Source organism: Mya arenaria, chromosome 11, assembly GCF_026914265.1.
Source record: "Mya arenaria isolate MELC-2E11 chromosome 11, ASM2691426v1".
NCBI classification, from domain to species: Eukaryota; Metazoa; Mollusca; class Bivalvia; order Myida; family Myidae; genus Mya; species Mya arenaria.
In genome coordinates this window covers 70460050-70473194 of record NC_069132.1, presented here as the reverse complement: position 1 = coordinate 70473194, position 13145 = coordinate 70460050, and the positions used below count along the sequence as shown (strand labels likewise).

Genomic DNA, 13145 nt, shown 5'->3' with positions numbered 1-13145 from the left:
TATATAGATTCTCATAGAAGCCATTAAGACCTTATAACAGATAAGTATGTGATGTATTTTAAATATTTTCAGGGGTGGTGTGTACACAACAGCCATGCTTTTCCGAGAAACAAGCCTGATTGAACGACTCATCAAAAACAACATCAAGTTTGCAGTTGTGAAGGAAATATTCCCACTGATAACAAGAGCTGGTCCTAAATTACCATTCCTTGGTGAACAATAGATGGGCCCAAATTCTTGTCCATATGTGAACAATAGCTGGGACCTCACTATCAAAACTAACTTTATCTTTGCCATCTAATGTCATTTGCCATGACATTATGTCATGTGAGACTTTTGTATGTAAACTTCTATTGATACAAATTATGACATGCCTTTGTAAAGAAAACAATAAAGAGTATGTTTATATTACTTAAGTAAAAAATTGAGGCTCTTCGGATTCATAAGTCATAATTTTATAGCTTTCTCAACCTATGCTTTGAGGTACAATATAAGGTACATGTATACTATACTATACATACTATATGAAAACTAATATATATAATATTAACTATATGTATATTCTATTATTTTTTGCAATCAAAAGTCACACCGTTATTCAAAAGCTTTCTGATCATTTACCTTGAGTTATAATATTAGCTACCTGTGTATTCAAACAATATGGGCAATCAAAAGTCGTTATTCAAAAGCTTTCTTAATCTATATAGTTTGCGGTACACTATTTTCTACATGTATATTTTTGATTAACCTAAAGATAATTGATAATATCATAAATCAAGTCACATGATAATGATGGTGATAGTGGTAAACACCGAGTCCCAGTTTTCTGTGGCTAAATATAGAATGGAGGCACACACACATGTGTGACAAGTACTTAAGTTAAAGATATAAGTTGTACATTTTAGTAGGGGTTTCAATTATTTGTATCTTATTAGGTCTATTGAAGATTGGATGCACACTTGTGAATAAACATGTTAATATTATTCGTTGTTTTTATGAATAACTTGAACAACTTGAATTAAATAACCTGCCCAAAACTGATTATAGTAGTTCAGAATAGCAGAAGGCCTGATAAATATCAACCACTTGACCTACTGAAATTATTTTTCGGTATTATAATTGCGAAATGTACACAAAAACATGCATAGTATCAAAATATTACATTATTATCCTTGTATAATGTTCGAACATTATTTGTTGTAATTCTTTGCATTGCACATTGCTTCCTTACTTGTTCATGTATTTGTTTTGTTTTTACTGTATATGACTTTCTATATAAAGATTGCTCTTACTTTTACATTTATTAGCTAAACGTACTATCTTTGACTTGCAGCTGTTAATAAAGTATCGCTATAAAGAATGCAATTGAAATAGTTTTTATTGTTTTTAGTTTGTGAAAACTATTTATTCTAATAGTCATGGGATAGAGTCTGAGTTGATCATGACTTGAAAAATGTTGAAGCTAGTTGAACTTTAACTTGGGATCCACATGCAATTTCAAGTATGCACATACTCGCCAGACACAACGTATTGGATTATACAGGCTCTGAAGTCAAACAAATGATTTCCGACAATACCTGATCATCGTACAATCCCTACCAGCCACTCATGAAACACATAACTCTAACTGAAATACATGTTGAGTTATGACCCTTCATCAGCTGTTGAACAGAAAATATGTTTTGCACCCACTTGAAGTGCACTTGGGTGCAGTTTATAAATTACTACATCGCTTTGACTTTATTATACATTTGTCTTGCTCGCGAATCATGCAATGAAGATCATGTAGCAATTTCTTGATCAACTTTACAAACAGAAAACATTGGCAACTGCTTGCAATACTCTAGTCAATATCCTTCAAAATTTCATTGTCATAAGACTAATAATAATACATTGTTGCATGAAGTTAAACATTCCATCTAACTTGTTGCATTAAAGAGGCAAGCTTTAAGAACCATTTCAAAGGAAATGCGATCCGCCATCTTGAAACGTCGGAAACATGGAACCTGGTCAAATAGCCCCCAAGTCAAATAGCCCCCATTTTGGTCAAATAGCCCCATACTTTTGGTCAAATAGCCCCCACTTGGAAAAAATGGTCAAAATGACCCCAATTTGGTCAAAACGCCGCCATTTTGGTCAAATAGCCCCCCACTCCTTTTTTATTTGAAATTATATTTAAAAGTAAGTTGTAATATTTTTAAGATATTTGAATGTAAGTTGTAATATTTTTAAGATATTTGAATCATAATGAATGTTTATTTAAAGGTAAGTTATAAAATTTTAAGATATTTGTATTTATATTTGAAGGTAAGTTGTAACATTTTTAAGATATATTGCATTTACATAATTGCTAATCAAACACTAGGATTTGTTTGATAATTAAAATGTTAAAATATAAAAAATAATTTGCACATATTAAAGATTTATTAATTAGAGAAGGTAGGGCATCTAAATTATCACATTGTGCAATAATCCTTTGAAGAAAGATTAAAGTGGGTTCACACTTAGTTTTATAACTGACTTCAAATAATTACTTTTGATTTAGTTTAAAATTATTGATTGTGAGCAAAGTTTCATAGTGGAATTGAGTTAATGAATGTGGTGCTGGATGGCAATATTTAAAGTGAATATTGGATTATTCATGTTTGTTAAGTCGTATTGACAAATTTTTAAGTGTATATTGGATTTTTATTTTTTATTAAGTCATATTTATTAATTATGAGTGTTTGGTTGCAAAATGGACTATCCTTGTGTAGATTGTGAGAAAGGGGGGGGGGGGGGCTAGGCAGCATGGAGTGGAATGCAAGTAGTGCGGGAGATGGCACCAAAGTTACAATATATACTGAGTTTCATGGCGATCAGTATGCAATTGTTAGTAGTTGTACACCTCTCTTAGCCTGTAGCATAATACAATGAAATTAGTCACATATTGATACATGATTATTTTTTGTCTTTGAACGAGCCAATTTTTGCGAAAATCCAATGAAACCAGTTATATAAGACTGCTGACAAAAATTAGATCGCAGATTTTTATATTTAAGTTCAAAATTAATGTTTTATGCATTTTTCTTAAACCGTTAGTAATGGTTTAAGCCATAAAACATTGATTTTCGAACGGAAATATGCAAATCTGCGGTCTGATCTTTTGTCAGCAATCGTTTATCATTTGTGTGCAGATATTTACGCAAATTTTTTTTTTTCCAAGACAAAAACATAACAAAGTTGTAAAAACGGTAAATCTGTGAGAGTGCAGCTTTAAAAAGAACATGGTGCAATAATTTTAAAAGAATACATAAAAACAAATTAAAACTGTTCCATATTTAGGTACTCCAAGGACAAAAATGGCAGTCCTTGTTTTCGCGGTTAATAAGGTACTTTTCATGCAGATTGGTAATATCTTGAAAAAATGTCATTTATATCAACCAATTGGTTTTGAATCCTAGTATGCTGATGGAAAATTTTGTAGTTGTGGTTCAAGTCTAACTAAAAATATTTCAAAAATAGTACCGAAAGTGTTCCTATTTAGGTACTCATCCAGTACATTCAATGGTTTCAAACAAGAATTATACATAGGAGTTTAGCTAAACTCACATTCTGTTTGTCTGAAGAGGAAACTTTGATTCATAGATGTGAATAAAATGTAAATTATTTCAAAAAAAATTTTTTTTTATATAATTTCTTGTTTTTACTTAATTTCGATGCGTAATCAATATTAAAATAAAGAAAATCACAAAAAAACTTATGGCATTTAAAATGTAGATTTGATGTACTAATATATTATTTATAAGTAATATTTTGAAACGTTTGATATTCTTACTTGGTAAAATTATCATATGTATTAATATACATAGGTTTAAAAATGCTTTAGAATAAATAAGTATGCATACATACAAATGTGGGGGCGTTTTTTGGGGGGCTATTTGACCAATTTAAAATGTGAGTGGGGGCTATTTGACCAAAACGGGGGGGGCTATTTGACTTGGGGACTATTTGACTTGGGGGCTATTTGACTAGGAAGCGGAAACGTACTCTGGGATAGACGAAAACATTTTCAAAATTTGATATATTCTAAAATGGACATTATAAAATGGACATTTTTAAATTTAAACCTTGATGGTACAGCGTTATGCCAGCGCGAATAACTATTAATCGACTGTATATTTTAGAGATTTACTTGTAATCATTTGATTTTAGTTAAATCAAACACATATCTAGCCAATAGTTTGATCGTTCATTTCCATTTACGGCTTTAATAGAGTATATTACCAAAGTTACCATGAAATGTGAACAAAAAGCCTGTTTATAAGATAAATGAAGTCAATTTGATATAAACAGCAAGGGAAATAACTGCTGTAACGTGATGCGGAATACGGAGATAAGTTATTCGTCCAAACAAATATGTATATGATTCGTTTTTGTTAAATACAATTCCAATCGGAAATCCTCGGCTAGTATCAAGATATTTCAAGAGTTGTATTTTACAAAAACGAATCATATATAAACTTGCTGGAGATGGCCGAGTTGTTACGATTGTTACAACTCAAGATAAAGATGCATTTGTTTGCTCTAAACTATGTATTAATTTCATTCCTTTTTCAATAAGTTCAGTTTAGTACATAGTTGTTTTAAATATAACTCAAGATGAACAGCGGTTGATAAAAAGTGTTCGTATGCTGATTTACTAGGCCTAATAAAGCTTATTTCGTGCGCTCTCAAGTTCGTTTTCTACACAACGATCGATCGTTCTCCCGCGTAATTATCCTTAAACAAATATAAATAGAAAAATATCATACTTTTTTGTATTTGTTCTATATCAAGACAGACTAGCCTTAGTGAGGTTTATTTGTCATGTTCATCGGATAGCTGTTGTTTCCACTTTAAAACTTGTCAAAAAATTCATACTCACTTAACAAGTATATCATCCATTCAGGGTTTAGCCGGCAATGTGATAACCCTGAAAAGGGCCCTGCATGGTTTTGCCCACGCAGCCGAGTTGAAACCACTACGCTTATTTATCTGCCAAAGAGCAAATTCCCGCTTAAAAGGGTTGGCGTGTAAGCTTATTTATACTCACACTCGGGCCTTGCCCATTCGGCGAGTTCTCCAATAAGATTGTTAGTAATTTTAGGTTTTTGAAGCATATTGCACAGACAGAATGTAACCCTGGTTAGAGCTACCCTGGTTCTTTAGCGTGCACCAGTGTACAGCACTGTCACACGGGGCCCCCATTTAACGTCCCTCCCGGAAGACGATTAGTATTTTTAGTGATGCGACGGGGAATCGAACCTGCGACCCCTGGATTGATAGTCAAGTGCGTTACCACAAGACAACGGATCCGCCACACCCCCGCTTAAAACTAGGTGTGATCTCAATTTATAATGTTACAAGTTGGCCTATGAATGCTTAAGGCTTTTATTGACAATTATCACCATTTACATTTTGACATTCATTTGTAAACCAAGGTGAATGTAAATGTAAATGAAACCCCATTTGCAAATTTGTCAACGTACAATGGTGACTGTCACTGGAATAACACGCCTCAATTTAAACTCGAGCTTGACATTTGTTGTCAACTAGCTCTCCTATATGAAATACAGAATTTGTCTGCAAAAGCATTTACCAGTGTCAAGGGGGTAAACATTTTACGACCTGCATCGGTTTAATTGAGTGTTTATTTTGTCTGAGTTGTAAGATGGCGGCAATAGGTTACAACTAATAAAACGTCTGAAAATTAAAATACCATGCAAGTTCGTGAAAAAAGGGTGAGATCTCCGTGTTTGCATAGGAGTGCTTGAGGCTTAATCGACCATAATCACAATTTATAGGTTGCACTCCTTACACTCAGGGAGGTGCACATATTATATAATATATACCACCTACCAGGTGAAAACATATTCCAAAATATCTATTTTTCCCAACATTTAGCACCAATGTTGCAGCTCAGACACAAAATCCTGACTTAAACTGTTGCAGATTCGTCAAACATGTATCCCTCTGAGTGGAAAGCTTTCAGGATTGTACTTAATTTGATAACTTAAAGAAAGATGACCATTACTGAATGATTTTTTTCGAACTGAAAAACTGTACATTACAATCAAAGTTAGTTTAATCATCAGCCCTTAGGGCCCCATACGAAACTAACTCTTTTCATTCCAGATGTTCAGAAATGGTGTCTGATATTTCAAGGCAGCGATCGAGCAATCGTGAACTAAAGCGTTAGATACAACTATGAAGTTAATCAAAGACCGTAATGATGATGATTTACTTTTCAAGATGATATCTAAGTTACTTTGTACTTCATACTTAGAACAGTTGTTCAGGACCATTAAACAATAAGTTAACATACATGTAACTTCATATCCTCCTTTATGCAATGCTTTCATAGAACAGGGCATATTTTTTCACCTGCATTCATAGAACAGGACATATAGTTTCACCTGCATTCATAGAACGGGACATATAGTTTCACCTGTACTCATAGAACGGGACATATAGTTTCACCTGCATTCATAGAACAGAACATTTTATTTCACCTGCATTCATAGAATTGGACATATAGTTCCACCTGTATTCATAGAACGGGACATATAGTTTCACCTGCATTCATAGTACATGGCATATAGTTTCACCTTCATTCACAGAACGGGACATATAGTTTCACCTTTATTCACAGAACGGGCCATATAGTTTCACATGCATTCATAGAACAGGACATATAGTTTCACCTGCATTCATATAACAGGACATATAGTTTCACCTGCATTGAAGGCATTGAATCATTGGAGTCCAGTATGTTCTGTGTCTTGAGGAGCATTTGTCCACTTATCACCAAATTTGGTCATAATGTGGATGGGCATTATATATGGCATAAGTTAAATCAAGCCATATTGCCTAGGTCAGTTGCAGACATTTGAATCTCTGGCAATGACAGAGAGGTACATTTGGGTCTACAAGTGGGTAGATTGGGTTCAAAAGCGATAGAATTTCTTAATCCCTTTTATTTTGAAGTCAAAGACAATGATAGACATAATGTTAACAAAAACTTGATGGTTGTTCATATTTTTAGATATTCGGAAAATACGCATTAAATACGCCATAATTAAATTGGTTCAGAGTCTTGTCAAATATCGGTGTTTTACGTCTGGCTAGTGAAATCTCAAGTTTATATTAAGTAGAGCTCTTGATAATTCAATCAGACTGCCAAATAGGTCTAGAGTAGACGACTGCAAAATTGTGTATGTTAATTTTCGATTAGTAGGATGCCAATTAACAAAGAATGCTGAATAGTAGGATGCCGGTGGTTCTGAGTGCCGTAACTCAGCAACAATCTCGGCCTAGGTGTCAAGTTATTTGACAGGTTGTTTATTGCACCATTTTCTTAAAATGACAGATTATGCGGTATTTAGGCATGGTTGATATATATTGAGGGTTTTCAAATGAAATTTTAAGGCCAAAAATTGATCAGATTATTTTTGTCAAGAGCGGTAGTTTCCGTCGGGTGAGCAGTAGAGCGGTAGGGGGTCTCACATGCTGTTGATTTTACATACTGCCGGTAGAGTTCACATGTCTGCAATTGTAGATTATGGCCATTTGATTATAGAAATAACCTAATTTCAGTCTTGTACGATCAATAACTTTAGAAGTCTGTTAAATCATCACCAAATTTGATCAGAATGTGTATGGACATCATAACTTGGAAAATTTGGCACACAGCCATATTGCTCAAGTTACTCGAGAGTTATCACCCTTTGACTATAGAAACTCTCTAAAAAGGCATAAAATCCCTAAGTATGATAAACCTCATCTTTGGCACTGCATAATTATAACCCTTTAATTGGGAAAATGTATTTAAAAAACCATATTTGTATTATTTGCAAGAGGTCTTAATTTCTATCTGATCCCAGTCACGTTTAAAAATGTTGAAAACCACTCGGTGAATCATTAAGGCTGGAATCTTTGTTTTTCCAAAGATTGAAAGAGCACAAACGAAAAGCAATTTTGTATGTACAAAGTTGAGCAATAAGCCAGCATTCTAAAATCTTGCATTCATTTCAACTTATTAATTGGCACCAAGTATGGGGAATTCCCTTTGAAACCAGATCATTATATACATTATGGGCATGCCTATTATACTTAAAATAATTTGAATACAAGATTTGAAATATGATCTCATTTAACAATTACCTTTTGAAACTCATGATCTTACACACAAGTAGTTTATGTATCAGAAATGAAGTCAAATAAATGCTTGATTTAAACATGTGTATATTTTGAATAAAAAAGTAAACAATAATCCACTACATGATATATAAATGCAATATACATCTTAAAGGAACTATTAATTCCATAAATTTAACCCATTTTAAAATAAATCATGAATAGGGGTGACTGTTTGTACTTTTGCTGCCCAGTATGACTGGGGTATTGGGGTAGGGATGACTGTTTTCCCTGTTTCTGCCTGTTATAATGGTGGTATTGGGTATGGTTGACTGTTTTCACTGTCACTGCCTGGTATGATGGGGCTATTGGGGGAGGTGTGACTTTTTTCCCTGTTGCTGCCTGGTATGATGGGGCTATTGGGGGAGGTGTGACCTTTTTCCCTGTTGCTGCCTGGTATGATGGGGGTATTTGGGTATGGGTGACTGTTTTCACTGTTGCTGCCTGGTATGATGGGAGTATTGGGGTAGGGATGACAGTTTTCACTGTTGCTGCCTGGTATGATGGGGCTATTGGGGTATGGGTGACTATTTTCGCTGTTGCTGCCTGGTATGATAGGGGTATTGGAGTATAGGTGACTGTTTTCACTGTTTCTGCCTGGTATGATGGGGGTATTGGAGTATAGGTGACTGTTTTCACTGTTGCTGCCTGGTATGATGGGGCTATTGGGGGAGGTGTGACTTTTTTCCCTGTTTCTGCCTGGTATGATGGGGGTATTGGGGGAGGTGTGACTTTTTTCCCTGTTTCTGCCTGTTATAATGGTGGTATTGGGTATGGTTGACTGTTTTCACCGTCACTGCCTGGTATGATGGGGCTATTGGGGGAGGTGTGACTTTTTCCCCTGTTGCTGCCTGGAATGATGGGGCTATTGGGGGAGGTGTGACTTTTTTCCCTGTTTCTGCCTGGTATGATGGGGGTATTGGGGTATGGGTGACTGTTTTCGCTGTTGCTGCCTGGTATGATGGGAGTATTGGGGTAGGGATGACAGTTTTCACTGTTGCTGCCTGGTATGATGGGGCTATTGGGGTATGGGTGACTGTTTTCGCTGTTGCTGCCTGGTATAATGGGGGTATTGCGGTAGGGATGACAGTTTTCACTGTTGCTGCCTGGTATGATGGGGGTATTGGGGTATGGGTGACTGTTTTCACTGTTGCTGCCTGGTATGATGGGGGTATTGGTGTAGGGATGACAGTTTTCACTGTTGCTGCCTGGTATGATGGGGGTATTGGTGTAGGGATGACTGTTTTCGCTATCGCTGCCTGTTATAATCGTGGTATTGGGTAGGGATGACTGTTTTCGCTGTCGCTGCCCAGTTTGATGGAAGTATATGGGTAAACACCAATGCAAATTAGTTTTTTTTTTCGAATTTTAAATGGGAAGTTGATAAATGTACATGTTTCTTTAAATTTAGTAAATTTTTAATTTTACATTTAATACTTGCAATAAAATTATGTTCTTAATAATCTGACCAACATATAAGCTAGTTTTTTTATGAACAATGTTAATTTTTTTTGCCATTTTAATTTTTAATTAATTAAAAAGCTATTATTGCTTGCTGGTGTATTTTATATTAGATACATGACTAAAAATTATTTTAATATAATTAATTTTTACATGTTGTAATTGGTATTTTTGCCAATGATTTCAACTAAAATTGGACATGAAATGACGTGTTTAAAAATAATATGGGGTGTCATATAAGTAATTGTAGGTCATATACTTTAAAGAAGAAAAGCTGAAATTGAGATAAAGATGACCAATAAGTAATTATTTTACAATATACTGAAAATATATGGTACCAGGTCTAATAAATTTGAATGGCAAATAAGAAATATGATTTGTATGTAAAGAAAGACCTACACACATGCACTATAAATGATAACATACATAACAGTTACTATGCTTAAATGCTTCCTTTTTGACAGATGTATATATAGACATGTACAAGATTGTTTAAATTCTGAACCGTAAAGTAAATTTCAATGGCAAATAAGAAACTATGATTTCAATGTAAATAATTGATCCTCTCCAGTATATGGTTAACAGCCAATGAAGTGGGATGGGTTAAATATTGTGTTTAAAAAAGAAAGTAGACCTTTCTGAATTAATAGTTTACATTTTGTCAGCAACATGATGAACATGAAATATTTTTTTTGATTTTATGTGCCTTGCTGCTGGACTCTTATAAACTAAGTTTAAAACATCAAGCTATGGATAGTGATAGGGAGAGTGAGAGACTGTTTTCACTGCGGCTGTCCCGGGTGATGGGGGATATAGGGGTCAACAGATGGATGATAAGAAGGAGGAGGAGAACACATTTGAGGATTGAGACTATGCGCAATGTTGGTGGCTTGTTAAGTGATATAAATATAACTTCATACATATTTGGCAGTCAGAGTGAAGGCACCTCAACACCTGGGATGGAATCTGACACTGACCTTTTGTGTTGTGATAACAGGAAACATGTGGCTCTTAACTGGGCAACCTGGCAGTATGGAAAGCCAAATCTGCTGGTGTTAAAGAATGAGCTCACTCCTCCTCAACACTGCTACTTACAGAGACTTAGAGGTGACTGCCCACTGCCAGCAGTACAACCAGAAGGACCTGATGATGTTCTAGATGGGGAAGGGAGAATAATATTAACTAATACAAGAGTCAAATACCAGGACATTGCACAGCAACGAAGTGAATCTGGTGAAATAATAAGACATGGCCCATCAATGTCACATGATGAAAGGATTGACATAGTCAATGGATACCATTGTAGCAAACTGCCAGAAGAATGCGAGTTCATGTTCCACAGACCACGCCCTGGACACTGGCCAAGACCTGAAACATTGGCCAGTGCCAGGGAGACTGGAGTATTCTTAGTGCCACAGGGCTACACAGAGAGCCCATCTAAACAATCATTGTGTAGATCTAATGCATTAATGATCCCTTCAAAGTTAACAAGTTACCCTTATTCAAAATGGCAGTGGAGGTTTTCAACTTCGTTAATGGAACGGTTATTAATGTTTGATTTTAACACTGTTCAAGTGAAGGTATATACACTGACAAAAATATTGAGAAAAACGTGTTTCAAACCTTGGTTTGATGAGAGATTCAGCACATTTCATATTAAAACAGCAATGCTATTTACAATAGAAAACTATCCTACAGAAATATGGAGGGAAAACAAGATTGTGAAATGTGTGTGTCTACTTCTGACAACACTGAAAAGATGGTTAAAACAAAAATACTGTCCCCATTTCACAATATCTGGAGTTAATCTGTTTGTTGGAAAGTTGCATAATTGGGAACTTCCAAACCTATGCAGCATTATTTCACATCTCATCAACACAAAACTGCAGTGTTTATTTTGCACTCATATGGACAATATTGATATGAGATTGCTTCAATGGTCAAATCTTGAAAATGTATCATATGAGCATGTGGGCACAAGAACCCAAAACTGTAGTGTTGTTCTACAGAAAGTACTGTTTGATGAATTAGATAATTTGACTTCTGTTTTAGATAGATTGATAACGGATTATTCAGCTGATAACATTGGAAGGCACTTTTTTATTCTACAGAGTATGTCTGATTCCTCAAGTGATCTTGAACAGGAAGTAGTATCTCTGATGACCCCATTCCTATGTAGCACCCTTGCTTCCATGCTGGCTTCAAGGTGCATCTATCTGGGACAACCAATCACACAGGATATCTTCAACTGGTACCAGCGGTCTCTTGACTCAGACCTTATGTCCAGTAGGTTGAAATTTGCCTCCATGTTGTACTGCAGAGGGCAGTATGAGGAAGCTGCAGAAGTACTGACTTACTGTGAAGGGCTCCTGAGACCAGAAGTTTGCCAATGTTGTAAACATGGGAGGAAATGCCTTCAACCTATCACTGAGTATAAGAAAAAGTTGATAGTCAACTCAAACACAGAGATGCTGAAGAAATACACAATGATGTGTATATCCTTCACAAAGGAAGAAGTAAACTGTATTCCACAACATCTTGCATTTGAAATGCTGTTAGGTATAGAAGGTAAAGACAGATTACCATCTGAGATGTGGGAGAACAATGTAGTCACTGACTGTATCCCATTCCTTTACTACTTACAGCATCTCACATACTGGGAACTACACCAACCCCAGAGAGCACAAACAGCCCTACATAACCTACATGTGTATACAATGGGGACGGAACACGGCCATATTGACACAGCCCACAATATGCTGGGCCACTGCTTTGAACTTCAGAACAGGCAGGACCTGGCTTGGATGTGCTACAACAGATCAATGGTAATCTATGACAGAGACAATGTCTCCATCTGGCATGCAGCCAGAATCCTTAATCAGTTTTTACAAAGCTGATATCCACATTGACACAGCCTTAACCATTCTTAGACTTGAGTTTCATAACATGCAATGCTTGGATGTGCTACAGCAGAATATTGAAGATACATAACGGAGACAATGTCTCAATTTGGCATGTTGCCAAAACACTCAAAAAGTTTTTACATTCAAACATAACTGCTACTTTTAAACGTGTTATTGCACTGCCTTAATGTGTTATTTCATCACTTACCGGTAATACATGTTTACAGATGTAAAACTTTATTTTGTTTGTGTGTTCTAATTATCAGAAACCAGATTAAATAGTGAAAGATGAAAAACAACAATTGCATATTGTTCACTTATTTCTAAGAAAAAATTGTTGCCACAAAAAGAAGTCTTTAAACAGACAATATAATCTTGTGGGTAGATGACGTTAATATTGTAAAGTGGTGAACACTCTCTTGTGCATAGACTAAATATTGACAATCAAAAATTATAAGACAGTACAAGATCTCATTGAAAATACACCAAGCGGTAGTAGAATGTACTAGTACACTCTGTCATGTGACAAGATGTATCAAGTTTTAGAGCAATCTCTCTTAAATT

The 13145-nt window shown here is 35.3% G+C and overlaps 1 protein-coding gene across 1 annotated transcript; it reads right to left on the bottom strand.

Annotated features, from left to right (window-relative positions):
• Positions 1–8352: 8352 nt before the first annotated feature.
• LOC128208744 (uncharacterized) lies at positions 8353–9692 on the bottom strand. The gene is made up of 3 exons (XM_052912290.1): positions 9687–9692; positions 9009–9476; positions 8353–8967 (listed from the first exon to the last, which is right to left on the bottom strand). The coding sequence occupies exons 1-3, from the start codon at positions 9690–9692 to the stop codon at positions 8353–8355; spliced, it is 1089 nt and encodes a 362-aa protein (XP_052768250.1).
• Between the last annotated feature and the right edge of the window lie 3453 nt (positions 9693–13145).

What these genes read in the sequence shown, in the direction of transcription:
- LOC128208744 (XM_052912290.1), bottom strand. An exon ending in CATCATACCAGGCAGTGACG is followed by an intron (nt 8,968 to 9,008) that starts GTGAAAACAGTC and finishes CCATTATAACAG; the next exon opens with GCAGAAACAGGGAAAAAAGT.